Source organism: Carassius auratus, chromosome 32 (assembly GCF_003368295.1).
Source record: "Carassius auratus strain Wakin chromosome 32, ASM336829v1, whole genome shotgun sequence".
NCBI lineage: Eukaryota > Metazoa > Chordata > Actinopteri > Cypriniformes > Cyprinidae > Carassius > Carassius auratus.
In genome coordinates this window covers 3,391,377-3,419,084 of record NC_039274.1, presented here as the reverse complement: position 1 = coordinate 3,419,084, position 27,708 = coordinate 3,391,377, and the positions used below count along the sequence as shown (strand labels likewise).

The window sequence follows — 27,708 nt, the reverse complement described above, 5'->3', positions numbered from 1 at the left end:
TTAAACACTTTGAGTTAAACAGTATAGCGTAACGTTTTAAATGTTCAGTCTATATGATATTCTCTTCTGAAAGCAATGTTCCTGTCGTCTTCACAGCAGCCAGGAAGAAATCATAACAGGTTTGGGTGGCTTGTTGTCACAGAGGGAAGATGATCAGCAGTGTCGTCGAGCAGCCTCAAGGAGTCTCAAGGAAGCTGTTGATTAACCCACCACACAAGTGTCACATCAAGCAGCATCCTCTCACTAAATTGAGTTTCCATCAACCAATGAGCATTTATTTGAAAAACAAGGACGTTTTAATTTTGCCAGCCTCCACTAGCTCCACCGAAGCATAATTACACAGCATAAATAATTAAAGAAATGAGCAGCTGATTATTGCAGACTTAATGACTCAGTCTCTCTGAGGACGGATAAAGCCATCGGCTTCAGCTCTGACGAGGACAGCGCTGTTATGTTATCTTTTCAGCTGGAATGTATCTTGCTTCTGATGTTTGCAGTTTCATAATGATAGGTTTTATGGAATTCTGAGCCGGATATCAGATCTCGGCTGTGTTTGCGTTTCACCCATTTAATAACATTCAGGGGATTGAGAAAAGTCTGAGATGTGGATTGCTCAAGCCGAACCTTATTAAGAGTCAGACAAAAATCTCATTATTTTCTTAAAGTATAAAGGAGAGTCTATAATGTCTTTGTTTTTTTTTTATTATTATTGTTGAGCATTTGAAACATTAGGCTTATTTATCTGACCTGGTAAAATGGATTTTACATGAAATAAAAAAAACTAAGGGTAGACTCGATTTTGACAATAAGTAAACAAACAATGCCCTCTAGTGCTCAATGAAAATAATGAAAATATTTTCCTCGCTGATTTTTCTTCAAATGTGTTATGTTCACACATTACAGACAACAACAACAAAAAAGTTTTTCTTCAAATAAGACATGAATCAGTTTTCTTCGGTTGCAATATATAGAAGGCAAATATATTTCTGGATTTTATTTTTACATTTTTAATTAACACGCACACACACACACACACACACACACACACACACACACACATATCTGAATGTCACGTCACTTTCACTTTTTTTTTAAGCCCTTAGCAGAAAAACAGCCCAAAAGTATAATGTTTCCACCTCTGTGCTTGACTGTAGGGATGGTGCTCTTGGGGTAGTAGTCAGCCTTTCTCTTCATCCAAATACAGCGAGTCGAGTTGATGCCAAAGAGCTCAATTTTGGTCTCATCTGACCACAGCACTTTCTCCCAAGCCTTCTCTGAATCATTGAGGGTCAAATGGACGGGCCATGCACCCTAAAATCTTGGACAAGAACCTCCTTCCCTCAGCCAGAACACTGAAGATGGGTCATGGACGGGTCTTCCAGAATGACAGTGACCCGAAACATACCACCAAGGCAACAGGAGTGGCTCAAGAAGCAGCACATTAAGGTCATGAAGGGGCCTCCAGATCTCCAGATCTCAATCCTGTAGAAAATCTGTTGAGAGAGCTGAAACTTTGAGTTGCCAAACGACAGCCAAGAAACCTTAAAGATTTAGAGAGGCTCTGTTAAGAGGAGTGGACCGAAAACCCTCCAGAGATGTTTGCAAACCTGGTGACAAACTACAAGAAACATCTTACCTCTGTGCTGGTAAAAAGGAAAAATGATAACAACAAAAAATGGATTATTGGACAATAGGAAATCGATCATAGAAAATTGTACTGCTATGGCTTCAAATAGAAGGGTAAAATATCTCTTGTCTGTCAGAGATTCTGCTCAAAACAGAGACAGATCCTCATTAAATAGAGGTGATCACAGTCTAGCCACTGAAAAAAATAAAAAATACTGAAACTGACAAGAATGGCTTCAAAAAGAAGAAAGGGTCAGTGAGGTTGATATAGACAGCACACATTCGCCTACTGCCACTTATTTCATTATACAAGAATGAAATACTTTGAAAAACTTTCCCACTTCATTCCACATGTCAGAAAAGCATCAGAAAAAGATCAAATGCAGATGTTACGGAGGGTGACCACTGACCAGTCATCAAGCATCTATCACAGCAGGACTCAAATGAGCTGAACACCCGCGGAAACCAATTACTGCTATGATCTTCACTTTCAGCAGTTATCTGTACCAGAATATTTTCAATTATCTGTAACAGAATGTTCATTACTATCTTGTTGAAATTAGATTTGAAGTACATTTATTATGCATGTATGCATGTATTATATTTTAACTACATTTATTATTACCAAAACTGGCAACTCAGTATTGAGTTATTTTTTTTATTTTTATTTTTTTGCTCTGTGACACTTTTTTATTGTGTGCACACATATTTGGACAACATTGTGTTTAAAGCAATCACAAGAAAAGGATGTTACAATTAAATGGAATAGGGATTAATAATATTACAGACATGTTTTCCAACACTGAAGCATCTGTCATAATAAAGTGATGACATTTTTATTTTAATAACATATTGCAGACATGCCTCTCTAAAGGCATTAACTGTATTGCTCTGAGCATTTAATCAGATTGCCAGAAATGTTATGAGCCACAGACATGCTTAAAACAAGTAATAACCCTGGTCATTATAGGTTAATCAACGTAACTAGCATGTCAGAGTACATCTAACCAAGTCTCACATGTTAGATGTCTTATACTGCGCAATCAAACTGTAAAAGTACTGTAAATTAATCAAATGCATTTTCAAAGTAAGATTTTTGGCCACAACAGCCGTCATTGTACAGTGAATAAAACAAACATTTATATATAAATCAAATGCATATATTAAACTGGGGTACAAAACAACACAAGTGTGCAGAGAATGTATTTCACCATACTTTGAAACACTGGAACAATGAACAATTCAGGGGTTTGGCTCATGACCAACAGGTTAAACATATTTATTTAGGGATCATTAAAGGGCCAGAGTCTGTGTGTATAACACAGGCCACCTAAATAATGCACCACTGTGTCTCAAGGGGACAATAAACTGACCAATTTCACGAGATGGACCATTATATTGACTGTGCACTTTCTCCAGGGAACCATTTACGCACCAGTCTGGTTACAGAGCCTCATCCAAGTCATGCATAAATGACATCCAGCATTGATGAATAGCTTAAATTCAGCACAAAGTGTCTAAGAAAGGTTCTAATAAAGGTAGGGCTTTTACACTTTCAATTTCACATTGAGTCATAATAACTATATTTGGTTTATTCATTAAATATTTTAAGCATTGCTGTTTGTTTGATCGATTGTACTCAAGCACAACATTTAACATATTGTATTCTGATCTTAATTGTGACTGGTGTCAGAAGAGAAAACAGATTTTGTATATTTCAGCCGAATGACGTAAGAAATAGGATAGTCTCAGATGGTATACCATCGTTTATCTGCAATGTTATACCTGCCTAAAAATATTCTCTTTATGGTACCTCAGAGAGAGCTTTGTTGTTTCTCTAGATCAATTGGGACAGGGCCTAAATCGCACAGAGTAACTACATTGGACCCCTGGGTTTTACCATGATTGACTTTAATCAAGAGAGAGTAAACACAAACATTAAGGCCTGGATGCCCTCGTGAACTGAAAGTCTGTGAACTCTGCACTGTACTAACATCATTCGATTGTCTTGGCAGAAAGCATTCACGAATTCCATCACTATTACTCCTAAAGGCAATGAAACTACAGGGTCTTTAAAATAATAATTTTCCAGTTCATTGACTTTAAAAATCTGATGTGCATCTGTAGCCAATGATTCACATTTAGCAATGCTGCACTTTATACTTCTCATTTTCTGTTGTCTAAATTATTGCATTGGGTTGCTTGTTCCAATCTAGCTCACAGTGAGGATCCGAATTACATTGTCCATAATGCATTTGGCCTGCCAATTTGTATAGCCACGCCCCTGAAGAGAAACGGTCCCAGGACCAAGGAGCACCAAACCAGTCATAAGGTATTTTTTTTTTTCATTGAGATTTATACATCTTAAATAAATACGCTTTTCATAGATGTATGATTTGTTAGGATAGGATAATATTTGGCAGAGAAACAACTTTTTGAATATTTGGAAACTGAGTGTGCAAAAAAATAAAAAAATAAATAAAATGTCAGGAATAACAAATAAAAGAAAAACAATCATTTTGACCAATACAATGTATTGTTGGCTATTGCTGCATATATAGCCTATGAATATTGATGGAGTGGTGTATCTGGAATTGTAATTAATTGGTGTAAAAAGTGTCAGTGTGCTGGAACTCACATAAGCACTAAAAACTAAAAGAATATCTCGTTTACGCATCTCTCTAATTTATATGTGGGTAAGAGTAACTATGGAGGAAAAGTACCATTTATTTTCATCCTCAGTTTGTAATCCAGCTGCTTGTGACAGATGTTCAATTTGAATATCTGCTGAAACTTATATGATATTTTCCACCAGAAACTACTAAGCTATTTCAGAATTGGTAAATATAGTCTTTAAGTAAATATAGTCTTAAAGTATTTTGTTAAAGGTGTATTAAACATGCATAATTCATGGAGACAATAACATGTGCTGAATATTAACCATGTTTATTGATTACACAAGACAACCATTACAAATATAAATGAATTAACACATTAACCCCATGCTTTGCTATTGCTTGTCATGCTGCGTTTTTGATGAATGCTTGTCATAGACATTACACAAGTGATTCTGAAAAATACATTTCCATGCGCTGCCTCTTTTAGGTGCATTTTAGGTGGATTTTCTGCTTTTTTAATGACTCAGATGCATTTTAGGAGAAATGAGTTACAGTTAGATCCTCTGACACATTCACACAATTTCCCGATGCGTGGACCCAGTCTCATGGCGCAGCGGGATCCCACAGCACACTAGAGAGAGAGAGAGAGAGAGAGAGAGAGAGAGAGAGAGAGAGAATGAATGATCAGATGTTAAGATAATCAGGTTTGTTTTGAAGGAAACTTTTGATCAATTTTAATATTAAGAACATGTCGATAACAAGGAGATGGAGCAAAATTTACCTGTGGAATGCCACGTTTTTCTGAAGATGGTAAATGAGGCTGATATCTTCCCAAAAGTGCTGTCATAGCCTCAGCCTATGCAAAAACATAAGTAGCCAATACAACCAAACATGCAACTTTTTTTTTTTTTTAATTGAGATATGAATGAAAATACATTAAAAAGTTCAAATGTAGCCAAAATATAAACTTCACTTCACAAACCAATTATTCAATCTTGGTTCACAGATAATAACTGATAACACATGTTTCATTCTATAAAAATACGCTACGAAGAAAAATGAACAAATAAACCAATAGCTATGAAAAGGCATTTTACCTATACTCACCAGTTCATTCTCCATTTGCTGCTGGGACAGTTGTGTGTCATCTGTGAGTTCCTGGGACGTTTGTCCGGTGCACAGGACGGTAAAGAGCACGACTATGGTCAGTATCTCTGAGCTCGTCATGGTCCTGAGTCCAGTCAGCTGCCCGGGCCGGGTCACAGTCACAGTCACAGCACGCTGAGCTTTGGAGGGTCGGGGAACTTAGTAAACACTTCACCGGCTGTTTTATAAACTGATATGCCCCGCCTTGACTACGGTTAATGGATTATATCAGGGCAGCTATTGGTCAGAGGATATTTATTTAGCTGACACTGAGATTGGAGCACAAAAAAAAAGCAGTTTATTGTATGTTCAATAGGCAATTCTCCTGCCTGTTCTCATATAATGTACATTTGATGGCATGCTACTGCTGTAGATGTAGTAAAGAATAGAATAGAATAAAATAGAATAGTTTTTTTTAAATTAACACCCTTCATCCTGCTGTGTAACTTCTGAAACAAAACAGCTTTTATAGGCTTCTTTTATTATTATTATTATTTCTGCCATTTGTATGAAGTTTCTTATTTGAGAAGACTCATGGAATATAGAGAGAGAGAAAGAGAGAGAGAGAGAGAGAGAGAGAGAGAGAGAACAATTTATAACTATTAAACCCCACCACAGTGAACTAGTGAACAGATCAAAATTATCATAAAAGTATGAATGTATGAATAAAGTTTGAAACAATAGGAAATTCAATTGTTATTTTCGTTGTAAGTTGCATCTGCTTAGATCAGTTCTGTAGCTCCTCGATTAGTAGTGTCAATAAAACATGACAGAACTATGATTAATTTTGTGATTCAAAAAGTTTAAATTAAATAAAATGTAATGTAAATGTAATGTAAATTAAATTTAAATATAATATCCTGTAGATGTTTATTTTATTAAGTTCAATCCTTTTTAACAGAGCAAATATATTAAAAAAGAACAATAGGTAGTTATCCCAGGCCCATTGGAAGATTGCTGAGGCCCTCTGTTGGAGAATCACCGAGTGCTGCGGTTAGAGCTGCTGTTAGAGGGCGCTCCAGTCACAGTTGAAAGTTTAGTAAAACTGATGTTCTTGAGTTGGGTGTTTCCTGAATCGCATGCTTCAGGATTTAGGAAGGAACAACGCCTGTGACATCAGTGGGTTTTCAAGAAAAAAAAGTCGCTGAAACTGTGCAGCAAAGTAAGAGAGGGCCAGAGGTGCCTTCTCGAGGTCTAAATAGAAATCCTAAGGGACTCAGAACACACAAGGGGAAATAGGACTTGTAAACTTTTTGAGAAAACATGTCAACTTCGGACGACACAGACGGTCTCCGACCTAAATATGGGTGTAAGTATTAATGCGTTTTCTTCAAGCGTTCTCCTGAAACGTGATGCTCTGTGTGTTAGAAGAAAGCTATTCGTTTTCAATGAATGCAAATGCTTTAATTCAAAGAGAGTGTCATTCCGTTGATGTTGTTGTTTTTATCCAGTTAACGTTACCCATTCTTTTAATGTTCAAGTTTGCATCGGCGTGGTTTACAACTTCCGCATTGTGATTCTGAACGTTATGTGCGCGGCACAACCGAGCGGGATCAGCTGGACAGCTTTTTGAACATTAAAGCGACATTCTGACTATTTCTCTCTGCTGAACCACAGTAGCTACTAATCAATATTACATAAATTAAGCATCAAACAACTAAGCAACACACTGTCTGCATATCTGTAATCTAGTCAAGACCGCTGGAGAATTTTTTTTTTGTCAAGTAGTCAGTGTTTAGATCTAGCCCACAATGAAACCTATCTCTCACCTAACGTTATAAGTGTCGCGTGTCTTTATTGTAAGCAGAAAACCAATCACCAAACGCCCCAGTGAAGGTCAAACGCCCGTCCCTGTGAGTGTGACTCCAAAAAGGCTTCTTTGTATCGCGCGCTACTATGTATTTTCCCCCCCTGGTCTGAGTGAAACCTCCACTACAAAACTGACTTTTGCTACTCTGAAGGCGGTTAACTGTTTCTGGAACTAATACTGTTTTAATGATCTGTTTTGCTAAGCGACAAAAATAAAGTATACCACTTTAGTGCTGAGAATTGTGATTCTTCCCAGTAAACTGAATCTTCTAAATCGATTCACTCAGATTCGATCGCTGACTCGTTCAGTGGCGCTTTCAGCCATATGCATCGTTCAGGTGGTGGGTGGAGTCGACTCTTCTGTTTGAGCGAGTCGTCGAATCACTCACTCATCCGATTCGTTAAAAACTCATGTTTGGCTGAAACAAGGTTGCTGAAACAACTGCACACGTTTTATCAAACTCTGCAATCAAAATGACAGTCTAAGTAAATAGACAGCATAATGAGTAAGTCACAGATTAACAGCTAGCTTTGTATTGTTACAATGTTAATAGTATGCCTGTAGTAGTATATGTACGTGAATATGTATTTTTACTCCATTAACTGCACCTGGATGTATCCCCATTTATTTACCAGTAAGAATTCGCTTTATGATGTCATTGTGCTCACATTAAGCCTAGTGCATTATGAAAGTTGAAGTTTTCCAGCCATTCTGGAAATGTCATATCCCATTTTCTGTTTTCTCTAGTCATGTCACCAGTAGTGAATTATCCCATTAAGTAATGTCTTTAGGTGCCTCTATATGGATCTGTATGGTTATTATCAGTAACTTTTACACATTCAGAATTATTCTTTGCTTCCTTGCAAGATTGACTTGCATGAGAAACTAAGCAAACATTGTTGTTGTTAATGTAGGTGTTCTGGATAATTCTGTCTGTTTACAAACTGTGTCACACTCTGATTCAGGCTGAGAGTTGGAAATGAATGATAATGATTTTTTCATTTAATTTAATTTCTTATTTTTTAATGATAATTAAAATATAAGAATATATTTCTATTATTATTTCTCTGTATCCAGAGGAAAAATGGCATCAGTGGTCTTGTTTTTGGACATAAATCAGTCCCTGAGGAAGGGTATTACTGGAAGTGTCGTAGTATCTAAGGACTATGGTTCAGTTCACATCTGAACATGCCAACATTTCATTTGAATTGGGGTTTCTTTGTGTTTTGTTGCAGGGCAAATGATTGTTTTTAGGTTCCATAATGTTTAACAACATGCCAACTTAAACATCTTTTGAAACAACTCAAAGAAAGAAAACAAAAGCTCCAAAAACGGTTTAGAAAATTCTATGTAATGGACTTTTCTACAGACTGTGGTATTGAAAAGGCTTTAGGTCATCATTTTCATTCACATTTCTAATCTGCCTAAGGTCTTTCACAGACACGTTTTTTCCAAGGTTTCCTGCTTTTTTCTTCTATCTGAAATATGTGCAGCCATTTACAGTAATAATTCGATTTATCTTCTTTTCCCACATGACAATAAACTCTATTAAATGATTTCAGTATGTGAAATAATCACAGAGGTCAGACATGCAAGACATGTTATACATGACAAAATTTGCATAAACTGCCAAAACTGTTTGTTTAGAGTGGAGCAGTTGTTACATTTTAATTTAATGATTTAAGAGCCACTATATCAAGTGAATATGTACAGTAAGAGACAAATATATCTATATACTACTGTTCAAAATACATGCTCAACAAGACTGCCTATTTGATAAAAAAATACAGCAAAAGCAGTAATGCTGTAAAAGATTATTTCAATTTAATGTGTTAAAAAGTGAATTTTCAGCAGTTATAACTTAAATCTTCAGTGCCATTTGATCCTTCAGAAATCGTATGTAATGTGCAGATTTGCTACTCGAGAAACATTTCTTTTTATCAATGTTGAAAATAGTTGTGAAACGAAATGATTTTTTAGAATCTTTTTTTTTTTTCAGGATTCTTAATAAAAGGAAAGTATTTGGAAAATAAATATATTTTGTGACGTTATAAATGTCGTTACTGTCACTTTTGATCAATTTAATGGGTTTTGCTGAATGGGAATCTTGCTGACCTCATATCATTGAATGGTAGTGTGTCAAACACATCTCCGGATCTCCAGCTCTCTGAAGTGTGTGTTTCAATCTCACGTCTTGTATATCTGCCCTCTTATTTTAGCTGTTCTGGATGGCATGGAGCGACTCACTGCTGAGGAGATGGATGAGCGACGCCAACAGAACATGGCTTATGAATACCTGTGCCATTTGGAAGAGGCTAAACGGTAAGAGACCAATTCTTCATTTCAGCCTCTCAGCAGTTAAGTTATTTCATGACAGTCACCCGAAAGTGTTTCGCTTAAAATAGCAGTTTAGTGGTTGTTTAATGTCTCTGTGACTGATACTTGTCACGTCATTGTGGGTGTCTTCACTGCATGTCCCAGCAAGACCCACTACTGTAAATAGTTCAGCCCAAAACTTCTGTTGTCGTTTACTCACCTTTTCCAAACCTAAATGACTTTCTGCCTTCTATGGATCATAGAAGAAGATATTTGAAAGAATATTTCAGCTGTTGTTGTCCACACAGTGAAAGACAATGGGGTTTCAAAATTTCATTGGAAAACAACAAGAAAACCTGAGTTATCCCTTTAATTAGTAAAACATGAAAAATGAAATATTAGAGAATGGTCAAGAAAATATTGTACTATTCAAAAGTTTGGGGTCTGAAAGATTTCTTGTTATTCAAAGTCTCTAATGCTCACCAGGACTGGATTTAATTGATACAGTATATACAAAATACAGTAAAAACGAAATATTATTACTATTTAAAATTATTTCTATTTTAATATATTTTAAGGTTTAATTTATTTCTGTGATGGCAAAACTGAATTATCTGCAGCCATCACTCCATTCTTCAGTGTCACGTGATCCTTCAGAAATAATTCTAATTTGCTGATTTGGTGCTCAAGAAACATTTCTTATTATTATCAATGTTGCAAACAGTTGTGCTGCTGTTTCATAATTGTTTTTTGAAAACCATAATACATTTTATGATTTATTGATGAATAGGGAGTTCATAAGAACATCATTTATTTGAAATAGACTTATGTAACATTATACATGTCTTTACCATCACAAATAAAAGTAAATTTCTTAAAAGGATAAAATAAAATGATGAAAACAGAGCATACTGATCCCAAACCTTTGAATGGTAGGCTTGGTTTATTTTATGTCACTATTTTATAAGTGAATGTCACTTCACTTTTATTTTTTACATTCTTACATGGAAATGTGACTAGTGCAAATGTCTACATCAAAATGCTAATGTATTGTTGTCTTGATGTTTTAGTTTTACCGGGAAAATAAATATATATATATATATATATATATATATATATATATATATATATATATATATATATATATATATATTTGTGATTGCATTTTCTAAAGACATGGCCAAACGTGCAGTCTACCAATAACATTGGAGCAACAGCAGTAGAAACGCCCACAAGCATCTTCACAGCAGGAGTCTAGCGACGCACGGCGAAAGAGTAGCTGGCGGTGTGAACAGGGCTTAATGGAGCGTTCACACCTTACAAAAGCGTTAAGCGCGAGCGATATACATGTTAAGTCAATGCAAAGACGGGAATAGACATCCTGCGATGCAAATTGAGCGTTTTTTGCAATAATTTTGCAAGTCAAATCTGAACTTTGGTGAAAATTTGTGCTGCGTTAACCAATCAGGATTTTGCTCTAGTAATGACGTGATTATGACGAAGCAAGCGGGGGCAAAATCTGAAAAAACAATGGAGGAATTATATTTTATGTTTAACCACAAAAAAGACCTCAGAGAGAGCGGCAAATGTCAGAAGGACTAGACGAGTCGAGACTGCTCTCGTCGGTAACCTAAGCACTGAGCTCCTGCTGATCGCGTGGAGCTGATTGTCTACGAAATTAGCGAAATAATATTTTAAATAGGCACTGCTTTTATAAATAAACCGAATATTTGAGTTATTTTTTTGAAACAACTAAATTCACGCCTGAAATATTGTAAAACTACATTTTATGACACAATAACAGTAATATTTTGATAGTTATAAGAATAGGTGGTGGTTGAAATCACAATGCTGCATGAACTCAACTGGCAGAAGCCCCTCCCATGACACAAATTTGCATCTGTTGTGAAGCGAGTTTCACGTGCGAATGACGCGAGTAAACTCAATGTTCAAGCGTCTAACTACGCGTGAATATCGTGAATTATTCGTGCAAGTCACGTCTGGTGTGAATGCCCCTTAAGTCTTCACCTATCCTTGTTTGCACCACTTATGACAGGAATATATGTGGAAAATAGAAGAAAACTGATCACAGCAGAGAGCAGAGGGAACTTTGACCCTGACTGCAGCGTGGACCACGTTCTTTTAAAACTGGACCAGTGATGAGCGGGAAGAACTGAAACTGGAAAAGTGGCATCTGAAACAAACATGTCCATGTTCTCTGCGCTAATGACACGTCGAATCTCATAAAAGAGAACTTTGAAACTGACTTGTTGAAATATGAATGTACTTCATGTATTTTTTTTTTACAGTAAATGGCTGTAAAGTAATTTTACAGTATTAGTACCATAGATTTACTGTAGATCACTTGCGACTGCTGCGAGTATTATACCGTTACTTTACAGAGTATTTTTTTTTTTTTTTGAAGTTCTAATTCTGCTGTATTTGAACATTTTCTGATCTTTTGGACATTATGTGGAGTAGGCTATGGCCTGTCAGTGCACTCATTAGATGCACGCACAGACACAGCAGTGGTGCAAGAGGAAGTGAGTCAGTCCCTGTTGATTTCAGTATCTCTCGCTCTGTAGCTGTGGCAACATGAGGTTGTCATAGTGACTGGTTCCGGTGTCTGCTTGTTTGAGGGATTGAGTGTGTGACATAGTGGGAGAGAAAGAAACTCCACTGTGGGCAGATAAGATCAAAAGATAGTCAGAGTCTGGGCCATTTATACCACTGACTGTTTAGACCCAGTTCAGATGTCCTCATTTGTCCTGCTGTAACATCAGAGATTTACAGTTTGACTGCACTTTAATGAATCAACACCAACACCTTTGCTATCCGTGAAAGTTTCTTTCCTCAGGCCTTGTTGAGCTGACAGTATTTGTCCTCAGGCTTGATTCAGAAATGCTGGAATGCTTGGAGTTTGCAGTGATCATGCCGTGCAGCAGTCTGTGGTATGATGGGAATTTCACAGGTTTATATACAGTGTCTGAAAGCAAATGGTTGTGAATTTGTGTTAGTTGTTAAAATACCACAGTGCAGATCATTCCAAATGGGCTTTTATACAAAAATCGTCTGCTATAAAACCTGAAGGCCTGCTCTGTATGGTGATGTGCACAAGTGAATTGTGTGTGTATCTCTGAGCAATGCAATGCAAATTCTGCAACTATAGTATTATTATTTTTTTTAATCCTCCCTCTTTCCATCCGTGAGTGTCAACTGTGCCATTTCTTAGATTACACTCTTAAGAAAAATGGTTCTGAACTAGATTAGGGTTCTTCTTGTAACAATAGCAGAACCTTACAAGGTTCCAGAGAACCATGCTTTTAAAGTGCTGTAGAGCTAAATAATGGTTTTCATATTTAAACGTATTTTGTTTTTTAACCTCTTAATATGCCTGATCTAGTAATTGCGTATAGCCTCTGTTAGGGTTACATCAATAAAACTGTCAGCAAGTCGTGCCAGTGAGGATCTTTTATTTTGCATTGACATAAGAAGATTTTGCAACAAAAATGTGACAAAGTTCCAGTGAAATATCTAAATATTTTTCTAATATCCACAGATGACGAGGTTGTGGTATGTTGCAGCATCTGTCTGTGTATAAATACACATTTTAGTTGCAGTGTGTCTCTTCCATTTGATTAAGTAAAAGCAGATTAATTGAAGGCCAAAAGTACCCATTGTGAATGGAGAGTAAGCCCTTCACAATATTAAAACTAGAAGGTAATATAAAAAAATGGGATGGCATTAGGGGTGGACGATCTTCCCACAATATCTCATCATGATCTAATGCAAAATCATGATCCATGATCTGAATTGTGATCTTCCCAATTTTAATATGTATTATAGAGAAGATCCAGAATGGAACAAGCCTATGATTTGCCTATTTGCACAGATAAAAACAAAACAAAAAAAACACAGTATTGAGCAAAGGCTGTTAATACTTATGTACATGTTTTTTTAATTATAATAAATTTGCAAAGACTTAAACCTTCTTTTACATTGTCATTATGGGGTATAGTTTGTAAAATTTTGTGGAAAATAATGAATTTAACCCATTTGTGATGAGGCTGAATTTTTGAATGAAAAGGACATTGTTCTTCAGGACAGTATGGTTCTATGTCGAACTATTGGCCTATTTAATGGACCTTTTAAATAAACTTTTTTTTTTTTTTTTTAAAGCATGTAATGTCATCTCGAATAGTATGAGTGCAGTGGAAGGGGAACTGCTGTAAAAGTGGGTGTAAATAAGATCAAGAAGATGCATAAAGGTAAGGGCACAAGGTCACAGCTGTGCAGGTAGAGCTAGTCATGGATTACCCTCAGGAGGCTGTCACTTTTGGTTACCTAGCAGTTCAGATGCCTTTTGTTTTGATTGTTCATTTCACGGTTCTGTCTAGTGAAATGTTCTTTGGGAATATTGTCTAACATGTTTCCAGTATTCCATCTATTTAAAGTCATGCCAAATCCAATATCTCCTCCATGTTCTTCCAAGGGAAACCCACTGAGAAGATCTGACTGAGAATGTATTGTAAATAACCTTGATTGACCGAAAACAAAGTTGGCTTTGTAGATTAGGGCTGCACGAAATCGAAGTGTGGCTTAGTGTGATTTAATATAATGACTAAATTGCTTCTATTTCAGAGTGAATTGAGTGTCTCAGAGTGGCTCGGGTCACTGCACTAGTGACAGTTGGATGGAAGCAATGGTTTATATAGTTATAAAAATGTAAAATATTAGTGTTTTTTTATACACATGTAGGTATCTGTAGGGTTGTATTACAGTCACGTTTGTTTTGTGTGGTTTTTGGAGTGTCAGCTTTGGGGTCCCATATTCTTACATTGTATGGATGGAGGTAGCACTTTATTTTACAGTCCTGTTCCTCATGTACATACTATGTACTTATTATAGTAATTACAATAACTATGTAATAACTAGGTACTAACCCTGAACCTACCCCTAAACCTAACCCTACCCCATGTAGTTACCTTGTATTACCAGAAACTTCTTAGATAAATACACTGTAAGTACACTATAAGTACATGTTAGTACATGTACTGTAAAATAAAGTGCAACCCATTATTATGTTTATTAATTTAAAGAAAGTTATTATACACTGGGGAAGCCATGAGGGTGAGTCAATTGAGAAAATGTTTAATTTTGGCTGGAATATTCATTTAAGTTCTCCCTGCAATTTTTCAGAAATATAAGAACGTTTGAAAATGAATATTAGTATTGTATTTGTACAGTTGTATAGGCTATTATTTTTCTTTAAATACTCAATTATTAAAAATTTTCAGTGAAATATTACAATAGTCAATGGTTTCAATTAAGTTTACTTCAAATAGCATATATTGAAATATTTACAGCAATTTAGTAAAAGTTAAAATACATATTTGAGTGCCCTATTATGTTTTTTTCTTCTTCTTTTAGTAATCAAATGAAGGATTAAAACATTAGGACTGGGCGATAAATCAAATACTAGCGATAATATCGGAATAATTTTGACAACGATGTAAAATTTGAAAATATCGGGAATATAGAATATTTCAAACTCAAGCATACTTTCCCAAAAGAATGCACCGAACATCCAAAAAAGGAACATTTTACTGGGGCCTGCTCTACACACCGCTACTATGAGAGCTTTCATGAGAGCGGCAGATAAAAAGAGCTTAAATCCCAGGATCAGAGCTTCGCTGTTACAGGGATACATTTTCTGCCCTGTGTTTGCTTATTTTAAGCAATCTGGCAACCATGTGCAAGTGCTCACTCCTCATTGTGGAAGCGCCACCGATGATGATCTGAAAACACTAACAAGCTGGAGTTTAGCGATCTAATGAAAGCGTCGCTCAGCCGGTCTGAGTTCTGTCATGACATCTCGACTGTATTGTTTTAGATTGTGATCGCTGAATAAATGCACTAACTCGACCGCTGATGTTTGAATAGAGAAACATAGACAATGGCCAATTGGAATTACTATTAAGAAATTTCACTGTTATATTTAGCAGTTTTCATAATCTAGACAGAGAGAGGGTGCAAAGGTCTTTGGTATTAATTTATATATATTTATATCTCCCCATCTAAGAGGGTTTTTAGTAGGGATGCACAATATATCGGCCACCATATCAGTATTGGCCGATAAATGTAAATTTTTCTGTTATCGTTATTGAACCAATAAGAGAATTTGGCCGATATCTTAGAGCCAATAAATAATGTATTATTTCATGCAGAGACACTTAAAGGGATAGTTCACCCATTAATCAATGTCATGTCGTTCCAAACCTGTAAGACCTCAGTTTATCTTTGGAACACAGTTTAAGATATTTTAGATTTAGTTCGAGAGCTTTCTGTCCCTCCATTGAAGCTGTGTGTACGGTATACTGTCCATGTCCAGAAAGGTAAGAAAAACATCATCAAAGTAGTCCATGTGACATCAGAGGGTCAGTTAGAATTTTTTGAAGCATCGAAAATACATTTTGGTCGAAAAATCGCAAAAACGACGACTTGATACATCATTGTCTTCTTTTCCGTGTCTGTGTGAGAGAGTTCAAAACCAAGCAGTTTGTCATATCCGTTTCGCGAATGATTCATTCGATGTAACCGGATCTTTTTGAACCAGTTCTCCAAATTGAACTGAATCATTTAAAGCGGTTCGCGTCTCCAATATGCATTAATCCACAAATGACTTAAGCTGTTAACTTTTTTAATGTGGCTGACACTCCCTCTGAGTTCAAACAAACCAATATCCCGGAGTAATTCATTTAGTCAAACAGTACACTGACTGAACTGCTGTGAAGAGAGAACTGAAGATGAACGCCGAGCCGAGCCAGATAACGAACAAAACATTGACTCGTTGTAGGCTGTGGGAAAGTCGTGGCCTAATAGTTAGAGAGTTTGACTCCTAACCCTAAGGTTGTGGGTTCAAGTCTCGGGTTAGCAATATCATGACTTAGGTGCCCTTGAACTAGGCACCAAACCCCAACTGCTCCGGGTGTGTGATCACAGTGTGTGTGTGTTCACTTGTGTGTGTGTGTGGACTTTGGATGGGTAAAATGCAGAGCAAGAATCCGAGTATGGGTCACTATACTTGGCTGTATGTCACTTCACTTTCACTTAATATACCTGTTTTAAAAGACATTTTTTAAATATTTTCAGTGAGGAGTAGCCTCATTTTTTATTTTCCTCACAGGCTGCGAGACACAGCCTGGCAGTTATGCGGTGATGCGCTATGAAATTGCGAAGCAAATTATTTGTAATATTAATTTAATAATAAAAGTAACCTAATAATAACAGGCCAACATTAATTGTCCTCTTTCAACACACTCAGATCGTCAGTCCCCCCGATCCTCTACACCACTCTCCATGGCACAATTTTTGTGTTATGTTGTCCAGTAACTTTTCCATTAATGGAAAAGTTTCCATTATTTAAACATCATTTTATTTATTTGTAAAGCTGCTTTATGTTTGATTTATGTTTAAGTATTTAATGACTTTTAATGGTAAGACTTTTTTTAGTAAGCAGGCTCTCAAAAATGATGTGGATTTAGATTTATCTAAAAGAGAAGCGTTAAAAAGGGTTGTGAGAAGAAAACCAATAGTGTACATGTGTCAGAAAAGTTGTCCATGAAGCAGTTTGGTTCACCGCTGCTCTTACTGGCATTCACACTGGGATGTGCGAATATTTGGTTCAGCCCTTCAGAACTGGCCCACATCCCATAACTTTCTGAAGGTGTAGCCTATGCCATAAATATTGATTATAAATGGAGAATCTAACTCACTTGTAATGCTGACAGTGTCTGACAGTTTCTTTTTTTTCATCATCACATGTGGGCAAGTTGCTCACAGTAACCGTAACTTCTCAATCTCATTCTATTGGCGGCTTCATGTCACCGCTTATTTGCATGAAGTTAAACTTGTCAGTGCATTTATGGACATGCACACATCACTTCACCACAGGCACTGTTGCTGTACACGTCTTTGCAAATTTTTTATTCAAAATGAATAATTTTAAGTCACTTTATTCTTGCAAATCAATGTCAATTTGAATGCCAGTTTACAGCTGAAATACTGCTTCTCTGTGCTTCTTAAACTACCACCACAAAATACTGAAAACAGAATAATATTTTCTACTATTTATTTATTTTTATTTTTAAAAATTTAATGAATGGTAAAATTAAGGCAGACTGTTAAAGGTCAGTTTTAATGACAGTTTGGTTGTCCAAATGTTTTTTTAAATAAATAAAAAATGTATATATATATTTATAATAATAATAATAATAATAATAATAATAATAATAAAAAACAAGCAGTGACCTGTTCCTCTTATTACAAAGAAACACTTCATGCAATTTCCTGTTGAGCTCCAGTCAGTTTCAAATATGCTCTCAAGTGAATTAGAGAAACCCCTAATTCTGTGTGTGTGTGTGTGTGTGTGTGTGTGTATGTGTGTGTGGTTGTCTGTAGGGAATAGAGCAATAATATAACAATACAGAGGATGTGGGGAACTGTGCAATACACTGCCTGTTCCTTAAACCCTTTTAAAGATATATTAAAACACAATACAACTGTGTCTTCACAAAATGAAAATTCTCCCTATCTTTTATATATATATATATATATATATATTATTATTATTATTATTATTATTATTATTATTTTAATGATTTGTCCATGTATACGTTTCCTTTTTTTTAAACTTTTTTTTAGACCTTGTAATGTTTAATCAAAATGTCAAAACTCTTTTTTCCGGTGAAAATGACAGACTTCTCTGTGATGACATAGAGATCTTAGATTGCATCAACTGCAAGTTTTATTTTTGAGTGCAATACCAACATTTTAAAATCCAGTCAATAACCGATTAATATAACCAAGTCCCCACAAGAAAATATACAGTATTTAGCTACTTCTGTTTCATCGCTCCTTTTAAATCTGTGAAGAGCATCTGTGCCAGGCTCCGTCGGTCTTAGTACACAGAGTAACTACAGAAGAGTCAATAGGTAAATGGGAAAAATAGAGAAACTCTTTGGTCATTTTTTATCAAGATGCTAAGGGTCTAATCAGATTCAATGATCTATGCTAAGCTAAGCTAAAAGTGCCAGATCCAGAGATCGCTGAATTGATTCAAAAAAGGTAAAAACTCAACTGTTTAACTCTAGGGAAACTGATAAATTAGCATATTTACAAAAAAAGTGGAGTGTTCCTTTAAATAAATGTAGAATTGATATATCTCTGTGTGTGGAACTGATAATTATTCTTTCACAATCTACTAGATACAGACTTTTTCATTATAAAGAAAAATAAAATAAACAATAAATATGAAAAATATAGGCCTATGTATATTCATAATCTATGACAAAAAATTATCAAACTACGTTATTGGATAATTTGGCAGAATTATTTTTTTGCACAATTTTAGAAATCCAAACGTTTAGTGAAAAAAACAAAAAAAAAACAATATTTTGTGGGCAACAAATAAAAGTGTTGCACTAAATATGGTACAATGTTACACATTGCTATTTGAATTATTATAAAATCCATTCAGTAAAACATGAATGTATTTATATATAAGTATATACTATAAAATTAAAATACATTTCTTTTAAATGTATAGCATATTTTTTAATAAGGCAACCACATATGATACGATTGAAGCAACACTGAGTCACAGCCAGTGTTGTCAAGTCTGCGGTTTTCTCGAGGAATTGGGTTACTTTAACACTGTTGCCGCGGGTTGAAGCGACTCCAATAACTTGATATTTTACTCCCCGGAATGCAAGGGAAACCCCTCGAAACACAATTGGGCGGGTTTTGTTGCGTAAACCAGACAACCCTGGTCACAGCATGCAGTACTTTGCATTAAAAAGTGCTAAACACAAAGGGAAACATTGGAATAAAATGGATGCCTTATGTCTAAAAAAGTTATGTTCCAAATTTGAAGTTGATGTGAAAAAAATTACTGTGTTTACTGTGAGATTTTATTTAGGGAGTTTTACCACAAACAGCCACCGAGTGCCATCCAGAAAAGAGTTTGTGTGAACTTAATGTTAGGACTTAAATATTTATATGTAGCTCACATGAAGCTATCGTATGGCTTCAAAAGTAACACAGAATAATATGCAATATATCTAGATTTGGACTGGCCCTCTCTGACCGATACCCGATCTGACAAAAAATGGGAGTATTGGAACCGATATCTGACATGAATATCGGATCGGCGTATCTCTAGCCTTTGGTCTCAGGGAGGGGAATCGATGACACTTCACACTCTAACTTCTGCTGCCTGATATAATAATATAATTCTACAGAAACATGAGGTCATTGTTCATTAGGTGATTTGCTTTCGTACAGCTCTCATTCACTCACACATTTTACAGCCTCTCCCTTGTTTGGCCAGGAAAGAGCCCACGCCTCTGTGTTTGGCCGCCCCACCCTTCTTTACCCGCTGCTTTCCCTCACTAGTACTTTCACAGGTGCTTTTCCCAGGGAAATGGCAGTGTCCTTTTTGCTTTGACTTTGAGAATGATCGCCTTAGTCAGCATTTCTATGATCACTCTTTGATCTTTCAGTTCCTTCAGTTCATTTCTTTGACGCATGTTTAGTTTGGACTTCTTAGGGCTAGTTGTTGCTTAATCCAACATTTTCTGTGAGAATATGTGGGAGTGAGATTATTTGTCCTCCATGAATGACTTTTTTCTCTTGAAACATAAATACTGTTCAGGATCTCTTGATCCCTGGGTTGAAACTGTGATATCAATGAAATCATCACACACTATGTCCATCGTCACACACTAAAATGAGGAAAGGGAGATGGCTCTTTTTAAAACCACAGCCACATTTTGGTGCTTCAGCTTGTCTGTAATGTTTGGGAAATTGGAGATTTTTGCTGCAAGGTCCATTTCCTCTGTTCCAAATGCTATAAGCCCCAAAGCTTGGATTTGGGGAAACTTAAGCACTTGAAATGATTTAATGGCATTGCATTAGTTAACTAAAATAGGTTATATTTGCATTGATATTCTAAGAAATATAGCACAAACACTTTTCACACACAATATTTAACAATAAGATGTTTGGTTGGATTTTAAATACACTGTTCGAAATGAAGACAGAATGATTTGGAAACTGTCTCGTGTCCAAGTTAAGCATAAATCATGTTTAAGGGTGGGTGATTTGACCATTCTTATTTCACAATATGAGTATATCTATTTTGTTCATATTAATTTTTGTTATTTACGCAGGGGAAATGTAAATTTATGAGCATAATAGTAGCTGCCTGTAAACTCAAATGCAGTAACAGTGGTTGTATTGACTGTCACAAGATGAGTAATTTTTCATATGGATTTTGGATTTTGAATTTTGTATTTGTTATTAAAATAAGATAAAAAAAAATTGTAAAAATACAATAGAAGAAAATGTCTGCGTCTATTCAACAGTAGCATTCAAATATGAAACTGAATCAAATGTAAAATAAAGCACTGCTGTAAGATTCAAATTATATGCTGATTTTTGTTAAAGCTGCTAAGGTTATTTAGTTAAAAACAATGATTAATTTTCACTTTGTCTTTTGCTGTTTGATTAACATTTAAGGAAACAGACTTCAGCAGGTTTATTAGGCTGCTGTCACTTTAAGACCTGATGCACAGAGCCAGTGTATTGATACTCATCAGATCTCCATCTCTACGGTTTATGTGAATAGTAAATGAAATGGGCATTTTGTCAATTTTATTGTCTGTATGACAGTTCAAACGCCATAAGCTATGCAATAAAAGAAAAAAAAATCAGGGTTCTATGCTATCTGAGAGATGCACATTCTTTATAACTTGCTTAATAACTCGAAGCAGCAGCTGTGGATTAAGTTCCCCAATTCTTCCCAAATGTATGTGGTATGTATGATGTGTCAGCAGTTACAACTCTAAACTTGAGAAAAAAAAGAAAAAAAAAAGACGTTGAAGACTTGGTAAGCATGACCAAGTTCATGGGGGTGTGAGTTTCAGACAGCGGCTTCCTGTTGAGAGTTCAATGGGCTCAGTCTGTGAGTGTGTGTGCACCTGATCACAGAGGTCCTCCTGCACTGAATTCCTCCGCTGCAGCTGAGCATGTAATGGAGCACTTGGCTACTGCACGCTGGGAAATGCTCCCTTTCATGTGCAAGGGCTTTTCCTTTCTATATCTTTCTCCCCTTGTCCAGTCTTTTTGATTTTTTTTTAATGGTTACATGAAGATGAAATGTAGTACTTTTAGTTTTTGCTATGGTAGAAGAGAAAGAGTGAGTGAAAGTAGGTGTGTAGTCCGATATTTCAGATAAACTCCTCCAGCGATTTACCTGTGCTTGCGTTGCCCATCTGAACTGGTGCAGGTGCTAAAATAAACATGTACAGCTGTTTTTTTCATGCCATAGTCCGTTTTAAAGAGATTAATATTTAGATCATATTTGTTAATAAATATTAACAGCTGGTTTATTAAAAAATATCTGGATCAGCTGGTTTTCCAAGTAGATCTACAATCTTCATTGGTCTGTCCAAGTATGTGTGACACAAGGTTTAATTAAATATTTGGAATGGATGTCTCTCTCTCTCTCTCTCTCTCTCTCTCTCTCTCTCTCTCTCTCATGCGTGCTCTTATTCAATGGTAAAAATCTTGTGTTTCCTACAGGGGAAGTGTAAACTTAAGAGCATTATTGTAACAGACTGTAAACTCAAATGCAGTAGCAGTGGTTTTATCGACTCCCTCTTAAGGCTCCGCCCTCTCACGCAGTATTGTGATTTGATTGGTAGAGGAACTGTCTAGGAGTTTGCCTTTGAATTAAAAAAAATTTGTATGAGCGAGGAAGTGACTGTTTGTGGTCTGTAGCTGTTAGAAAAAAAAAAAAAGTGGTAAAATTTTCAGTTAATGTGTTGATATTCATTGAGTCCCAGCCAAAATGATGTTTACTGATATATTTACTGATATGCGATACATAGGGATAAAAGGGTCTTATCATCATGCTTATTTTTCTCAGTTATGGTCATTTAATGTTAAGGTTTTATTTATCTTATTTTTTTATTTCTTTCTCTTTCTTGGAATTAGATGTAGCTTTTTGTTGCTGTGACTTTAAGGCTCCTATATAATGCCCTTTTCAAATATGTGACCCTGGAAGACACAAAACCAGTCTTAAGTCGCTGGGGTGTATTTTTAGCAATAGCCAAAAAAAACATTGTATTGGTCAAAATTATCGATTTTTCGTTTATGGCATTAGGATATTAAATAACTGCACCCTCAGTTACCAGATTTTCAAATAGTTGTATCTCTGAAAATGTGGATGGTCACGTGTTAAATGTTTAATTTTCTGACTTCATGAAGCTAAATATGTTCTTTTTGTAATGGAAAGGATGATTTCCATTCTTAAAGTCACATTGTTTTATAGAACTTTGAACTAAGGCTAAGCAATATAGATAGAATGTATATCTTGATATTTTATGCATTGTTCACAATATTCCCTAATTTTATATCATCCCCAAAATTATTGTGATTAATTTAGCTAATATTCAGAGTATCATCCAGTCATGCTTCAAACGTTTTCCAAAAGATCAGGGGAAATGTAACATGAGGACAGTTTGATTTACTGTTCTCTCAATATGACCCCTTGATTATTTTTCTTGGAGTGTTCTAAAACCGGAGCGGAAAGCCCTTGTGTGTCTTCCCTGGATGACAGTGATTTCACTTTCACCTCTTCCTATTGGAATGACCGGCTGTGAACTCTGCAGCTTTATTCTTTCTGTGTCACACTGAGAGGAAGTCCTTTGTACTAGATACTGTTACACATTCTCAGCTGTTTTTTTAAGTTTGAAATGGCTCCAGATTGTATGATGTAATTCATGAGTAGTTTCATATATGTTAATTATGGCATTCGGATTTTTTTTCTGTCATTCTCACTTCTCAGGGCCCATTAATAGGATTGACTTGGGTGTGTCCCCTCTGTGTGCGTGCGCTGTGTGTGTGTGTGTGTGTGCATGCAGGCATGTCCATAACAAAGACCCATTGCAGAGTGTTTTTTCAGATGAGATTTGTTAATCGGAAATGTTATAAACATTGATAAAAGTTTTAGCAATTATCATGATATGAAAACAGTATATGTCATATGCCTACACCAATAAAGGTGTTGTCATAATTATTACTCCCATCATCTCATTCCAAACCTATATGACTTTGAATGATAAGATTAACATTGGATTATATTCACTCGCTCTTTCCCATACAGTGAAAACATTCGGCGACAAGGTCACCTCTATGTAGCATGTCTTTTAAATGAATAGGTTTCTGTGTTCATCACTTAGAAAACTAATTCATTCTTTAGAGATAATCGTCCCCTCTGCTGTAGTTTTCAAATCTCATTTGTGCGTGTGCATTGATTTGCTTTCATTGTGAATATGATGTGTCCGGTTTCTTACACAAAGAGATACTTAAGTCTTGTATGGGTTGCTTTTATGATATCTTTTCATCCTTTTTGGAGCTAAACCCCTAGTCACAGTCACCCTCATTGTATGAATATTCTTCAGAAGTTTTAAACAGAAAAAAGTGATTCGAGTGATTCAAGTTGTCGTTTTTGAGTGAACTATGACTTTAAGAAACTGAAATGCCTGCTGCTTTTCTAAGGCAAACTAAATTGGCCTTTGCAAAGCAGACAACTAGCATTATGTAAATGACATGGAAATTCCATGGTGATGTACATTTGCATCATGATCTATTGTTGCGTCATCCATCTGTCCTGTAAGCGGACGACAAACTTTAGCAGAGCAAGTAGTTTTAGTCAACATTTCCGTTCCTGCTTTCTATGTTTTCTGTCTAATGTTGTCTCTAGCTGGTATTTGATATCTTGTTGGTCTTAGGACAAAACCCTCCTGTAATCAAACCTCAGAACACATTAAGAAGAGAACAGGGTGCGCTTTAATCTGCTCCTTTTCAAAGCACGAGTGTCCCCTTTTGTACTGGTTCTTTTAGATGATCGAAGGTATATGAGCACCGTTTTAAAGGTATTTGAAAAGGGTTCCAAGCACTGCAAGTGTGTTATAATAAATCTTTCTAACACAATGTCTCTTTTATAACAATATAAAGGCTCTTTTGCCTGCTTTGGGTATAAAAGTTGCATATAGTGTGCATTGCCTTGCTGAATATGCCATGTATCTTCATGTTTTAGATGGATTGAAGCCTGTTTAAATGAGGATCTCCCGCCCACCACCGAGCTGGAGGAGGGCCTGAGGAACGGCGTGTACCTGGCCAAGCTGGGAAACTTCTTTGCTCCCAATGTGGTCTCTCTCAAAAGGATATATGACCGGGAACAAACACGCTACAAGGTAGACATTAGTTTAAAACCTTTCCAGAAGCACTGATGTGAAAAAAGCAGATGATTTGGATTCACTTGTTGCTTTCTTCTCTGTCCCACTTGTAGGCCACTGGGCTCCATTTCAGACACACAGACAATATCATCCAATGGCTGAATGCAATGACAGACAAGGGCCTTCCTAAGGTGAGGAGAGTCTGCCTGCTTCTTTCATTCGCAGCATTACTTCTGCTTTGAGTGACTAACATGATAGAGCTTGCCTCTGAACTTCTTTCTCATGTTTGGCAACAATGGCTGCATTCAGTCTCATCAAAATACATGTACTTGTCTGTCCTTGTCAGATTTTCTATCCTGAGACAACAGACATCTACGACAGGAAGAACATGCCCCGATGCATCTACTGCATACATGCTCTCAGGTACCTACTAGGCTGCCGTGGGCTTATGCACAAATCTTTTGTTGCTAATTAATTACGTTTTTTTATTATGATTTTTCTTCTGTATGTGTGTGTGTGTTACAGTAGTTCAGCTGAGTTTATAACACACATTGACTGTTGCCACAGTTCTACATGCAGTAATTAAAAACGAAACTAATTGAACTATCCTACATTGTTCTCTCATGTATTGTGTAGTGCTGGGACATTTACATACACCATTCAAATGTTTGAGATCAGTATGGTTGGATAGAAATGAATTTTAATCAGAAAAAGAAAAACATTAAATTGACCGTAAAGACTGTTTTAGTGTTGCGAAAGATTTCCTCATGGTTTCCACAAAAATATGAAGTTGCACAACTGTTTTCAACACTGATAATAATAATAAGAACCGTTTCTTGAGCAGCAAATCAGCAAATGAGAATGATTTCTGAAGGATCATGTGACACGGAAGAATGCTGAAAATTCAGCTTTGTCTTTACGTTTGCACTTCCTGTTCAAATAAATGATTTATGTTGTAAGTCTCATTCAGTTTGGATCACTTTGAGAACATTTTTTTTTTTAATTAAGGCATTTTTAGTGTTATTAGATGTATTTAGTATTATTTTGTGTTCACTGTAAGTTCTGTCACCCTACAGATACATGTACATAACTACTTTATTAACCACTTGCACTTTCAAAGTAGCTTCTGCAGCTTGAGCACGATATGCATATTTAATCTTTCTATTTTATAGAAGTGCAAAGGTTATGATGCTGGGTAGATTTGATTTGCATCTCAGAATGAATGAGGAAACTTAATTCTGTTTTCTGTAGAAGCACTTAACATGAGTTAGAGAATAGAGAATCCTGCCATGTGTAACTCTCACATTCCAGCTCAGTGCACAATTTACGCTTAGCCCAGAGGCCATAAATCTGGCCTTCAGAAACAGGAAATAACAGCATTCAGGGGGTGAGAATTTGGCAGGGGCCTGTCGTGGGGTGAGGGGTACTAAATCCAGTTGTGTGGGTCTTTGTAGTTGATATTGATGAATGGATGGATGGATTTTAAAATTGAAAGCCATGAAAATAACATCTGATTCCCTTTGCAGTAGTGTCTTTCCCCGCACAAACCTATAGAATATGATAGCTCTTCTACAGAATTTTGTTTCTCATATTCACTTTCTGTTTTTTCAACAGCCTCTACCTGTTTAAACTTGGTCTTGCGCCCCAGATTACAGACCTGTATGGCAAGGTCGCCTTCACAGGTGAGTCAGCTCGCTGTAGTATCATACTGAAGCTTGAGTTTGTACAAAAACCACTGAAAAGGCCCCTGTTCCCGGGAGCACTATCATCTATATGAGCGTTTCCTGCCATTTTGGCTGGCCCGAAACTGCCTGCCAAGTCCATGAATGGAAAACATTATTTACTAGACCTATTGAGAACAATGACCAGCCAATCATATGCAAAGCCAAGATTACCTTCCGAAAGGTTACCATGCTTATTAAAGCCTGACATACAGTATAAAACAATGAAAGCAAACAGAATACTTTCCACTGAGCCAAATGATCTCCATTTTTTGTGTTGTTTTTTTGCATGTTGTTTTTGTCTTTTCAGAGGAGGAGATTAACAACATGAAGATTGAATTAGAGAAGTACAACATTCAAATGCCAGCATTCGGCAAAATCGGTGGGATTTTAGCCAATGAGCTCTCAGTGGACGAAGCAGCCTGTGAGCATTGTTTCAGCCTCTGCTTTTAAAGTCGAATTCCTCTTGGCACTTTGGCACAACTCCTTCCCTTGTAAACATAAACAACAGCCAAGAGTTTAACAGCACCATTAATTAAGATCTGTTTTACATTGCTTTGAGCTCAAAAGATCTGCTTTATCTTCTGTTGCAATGATTCAGTGCACGCTGCTGTGATCGCCATCAATGACGCCATAGACCACGGAGTCCCTGAAGGCACCCTAGCTGCCATGAGAAACCCAAACGCCACGTTACTGCAACTGGACGCTAGCGCTGCCCAGCAGTACCATGACACTCTGTTCCAGGCCAAGACTGAGAAAGTGGCCAACTCCCGAAAGAGAGTACGAACTTCGCTCTACAGATATTATAACAAAAGATTTTTTAGATTTGGGTAACTAAGGGTGTGTTTTAATATATGTACACACTATCTCACAATGTCTCACACTATCTGCCTAAATAGTCAGCATTAAGGCATCAGAAGTTTGATGTGAAGGCTGTTCTAAATAGAAGACAGAATATGTGTTAAATAAAATGCATGCATATTTATAGTCAACATCAACTCTGTCTACCATCTTCGATAAACCTCACAGTCAGATATCTCATTTTTGGCCAAATTCAGGCAACATGGCATGTGCCCATCTTTGCTTTGTGACCGGATCACTGAAATATATGCATGTAATATTTCCGGATATAATATATGTAATCGGAACTGCAACGTAAATATAAA

General features: G+C 36.3%; 2 protein-coding genes across 2 annotated transcripts in view; one reads left to right on the top strand and one right to left on the bottom strand.

Annotated features, from left to right (window-relative positions):
• Positions 1-4,561: 4,561 nt before the first annotated feature.
• On the bottom strand, positions 4,562-5,961 carry LOC113052469 (cocaine- and amphetamine-regulated transcript protein-like). The gene is made up of 3 exons (XM_026216899.1): positions 5,352-5,961; positions 5,026-5,100; positions 4,562-4,875 (listed from the first exon to the last, which is right to left on the bottom strand). The coding sequence occupies exons 1-3, from the start codon at positions 5,469-5,471 to the stop codon at positions 4,768-4,770; spliced, it is 303 nt and encodes a 100-aa protein (XP_026072684.1). The 5' UTR covers positions 5,472-5,961; the 3' UTR covers positions 4,562-4,767.
• Positions 5,962-6,653: 692 nt separating this feature from the next.
• Positions 6,654-27,708, top strand: part of LOC113051359 (ras GTPase-activating-like protein IQGAP1) — a 37,533-nt gene continuing 16,478 nt past the window's right edge. The window contains exons 1-8 of the mRNA XM_026215030.1: positions 6,654-6,699; positions 9,420-9,522; positions 24,683-24,839; positions 24,935-25,012; positions 25,168-25,244; positions 26,436-26,503; positions 26,853-26,966; positions 27,144-27,322. Coding sequence (XP_026070815.1) covers positions 6,654-6,699; positions 9,420-9,522; positions 24,683-24,839; positions 24,935-25,012; positions 25,168-25,244; positions 26,436-26,503; positions 26,853-26,966; positions 27,144-27,322 — 822 coding nt within the window. The remainder of the gene's footprint in view (positions 6,700-9,419; positions 9,523-24,682; positions 24,840-24,934; positions 25,013-25,167; positions 25,245-26,435; positions 26,504-26,852; positions 26,967-27,143; positions 27,323-27,708) is intronic.